General features: G+C 35.9%; 1 protein-coding gene across 1 annotated transcript; it reads left to right on the top strand.

The window, feature by feature from the left end:
• Positions 1-286: 286 nt before the first annotated feature.
• On the top strand, positions 287-1318 carry LOC106878320 (39S ribosomal protein L4, mitochondrial). The gene has a single exon (XM_014927510.2). It carries the CDS (start codon positions 370-372, stop codon positions 1279-1281), a length of 912 nt encoding a protein of 303 aa, XP_014782996.1. The 5' UTR covers positions 287-369; the 3' UTR covers positions 1282-1318.
• The last annotated feature ends 6 nt before the right edge of the window (positions 1319-1324 follow it).

Raw genomic sequence — 1324 nt, 5'->3', positions numbered from 1 at the left:
AAGTAGTTAAGGAAAAAAATGATGATTTATTTGTAAGTTGGATAAATATAGCAAGTCGTATCTATGTGGTTACTCCGTTATGCAATGTAGCTTTTGTTTACTTACAGATCCAGCAACTTTTCCGTTATCCTTTTGCTCTCAAATAACTCTGATTCGTTTTTGATATAGAATCTATATCAAGATTTAAAATTCTTTATTTATATTATAAATAAATCTTTACTGTTTTATTTTTTAAGTAGTAATAATTTATAAAGAGACTTATATACTTCCAGCACCGGTTTTTGGAAGGGAGATAATTTATGAATTGTTATCCAGGGGAAACAATTGAAGGACATTTCTTACTGGTTTTGAAGATCGCGAGATTTAAGCATGTTTTCTTTAAGGATTTTTATTGGAACTATACGTAACGTTGATAGATTTGGTTTTATTTTAACACAGTCCTGTTCTTTTTCCTCTTCGAGAAAGCATTTCAGCAACACACTTCCAACTACAGAAGAATCTACAGACCAATCGCCCCACGTCCAGACTCGCGGACCTTTACCCTTGATGACGAGTCGTCAACTGAATTATCCCAGCAAATCCAAAGAAGGTGTACAAACATGGCTTGAAACTCTAAATACCATTGATAATGAGAAACTCGGAATGGTTGATCTCCATCCTGATATATTCGCTACATTTCCTCGTTTGGATGTTATTCACTCGAATATTAACTGGCAGAATAAATACAAACTTATTCGGTATGATTGGGAACCAACTCGTGCGGAGATGCGAGGAGGAGGCAGAAAGCCGTGGCCACAGAAAGGTTTAGGTAAAGCTAGACATGGTAGCAACAGATCTCCAATTTGGCTGAGAGGTGGACGAGCTCATGGGCCACGCGGACCTGAAAGCTTTTTTTATATGCTACCAACCCATGAACGAGTTTTAGGCTTGAGATCTGCTTTGAGTGTTAAGTTGGCTCAAAATGATTTACACATTGTCGATTCCCTAGAAATTCCTACAGATGAACCTGACTATATTGAAAGTTTGTTTGCTTCTAGGTTTTGGGGATTTTCTGGTCTTTTTATCGACGATACAGATTTTATGCCGCGGAATATTTCTCTGGCTTTGAACAAATTAAATCACTTCAACCTAATGCCTGTTTATGGACTTAATGTTTACAGTATGTTGAAGCATGAAACTCTTGTGTTGACTCTGGCAGCTGTAGAAAAAATTGAAGAGAAATTGTTATTTCAACTTTACAAGACTGAAAAAGAAAAGAAAACTGTTGTAGGATATTGGTAGCCTCTGCGTGTGTGTGTGTATATATATATATATATATATATAT

The sequence above is a fragment of the Octopus bimaculoides genome, chromosome 12 (assembly GCF_001194135.2).
Source record: "Octopus bimaculoides isolate UCB-OBI-ISO-001 chromosome 12, ASM119413v2, whole genome shotgun sequence".
Lineage (NCBI taxonomy): Eukaryota > Metazoa > Mollusca > Cephalopoda > Octopoda > Octopodidae > Octopus > Octopus bimaculoides.
The sequence above is the reverse complement of the archived record's forward strand: the minus strand, read 5'-3'. Positions and strand labels throughout refer to the sequence as shown.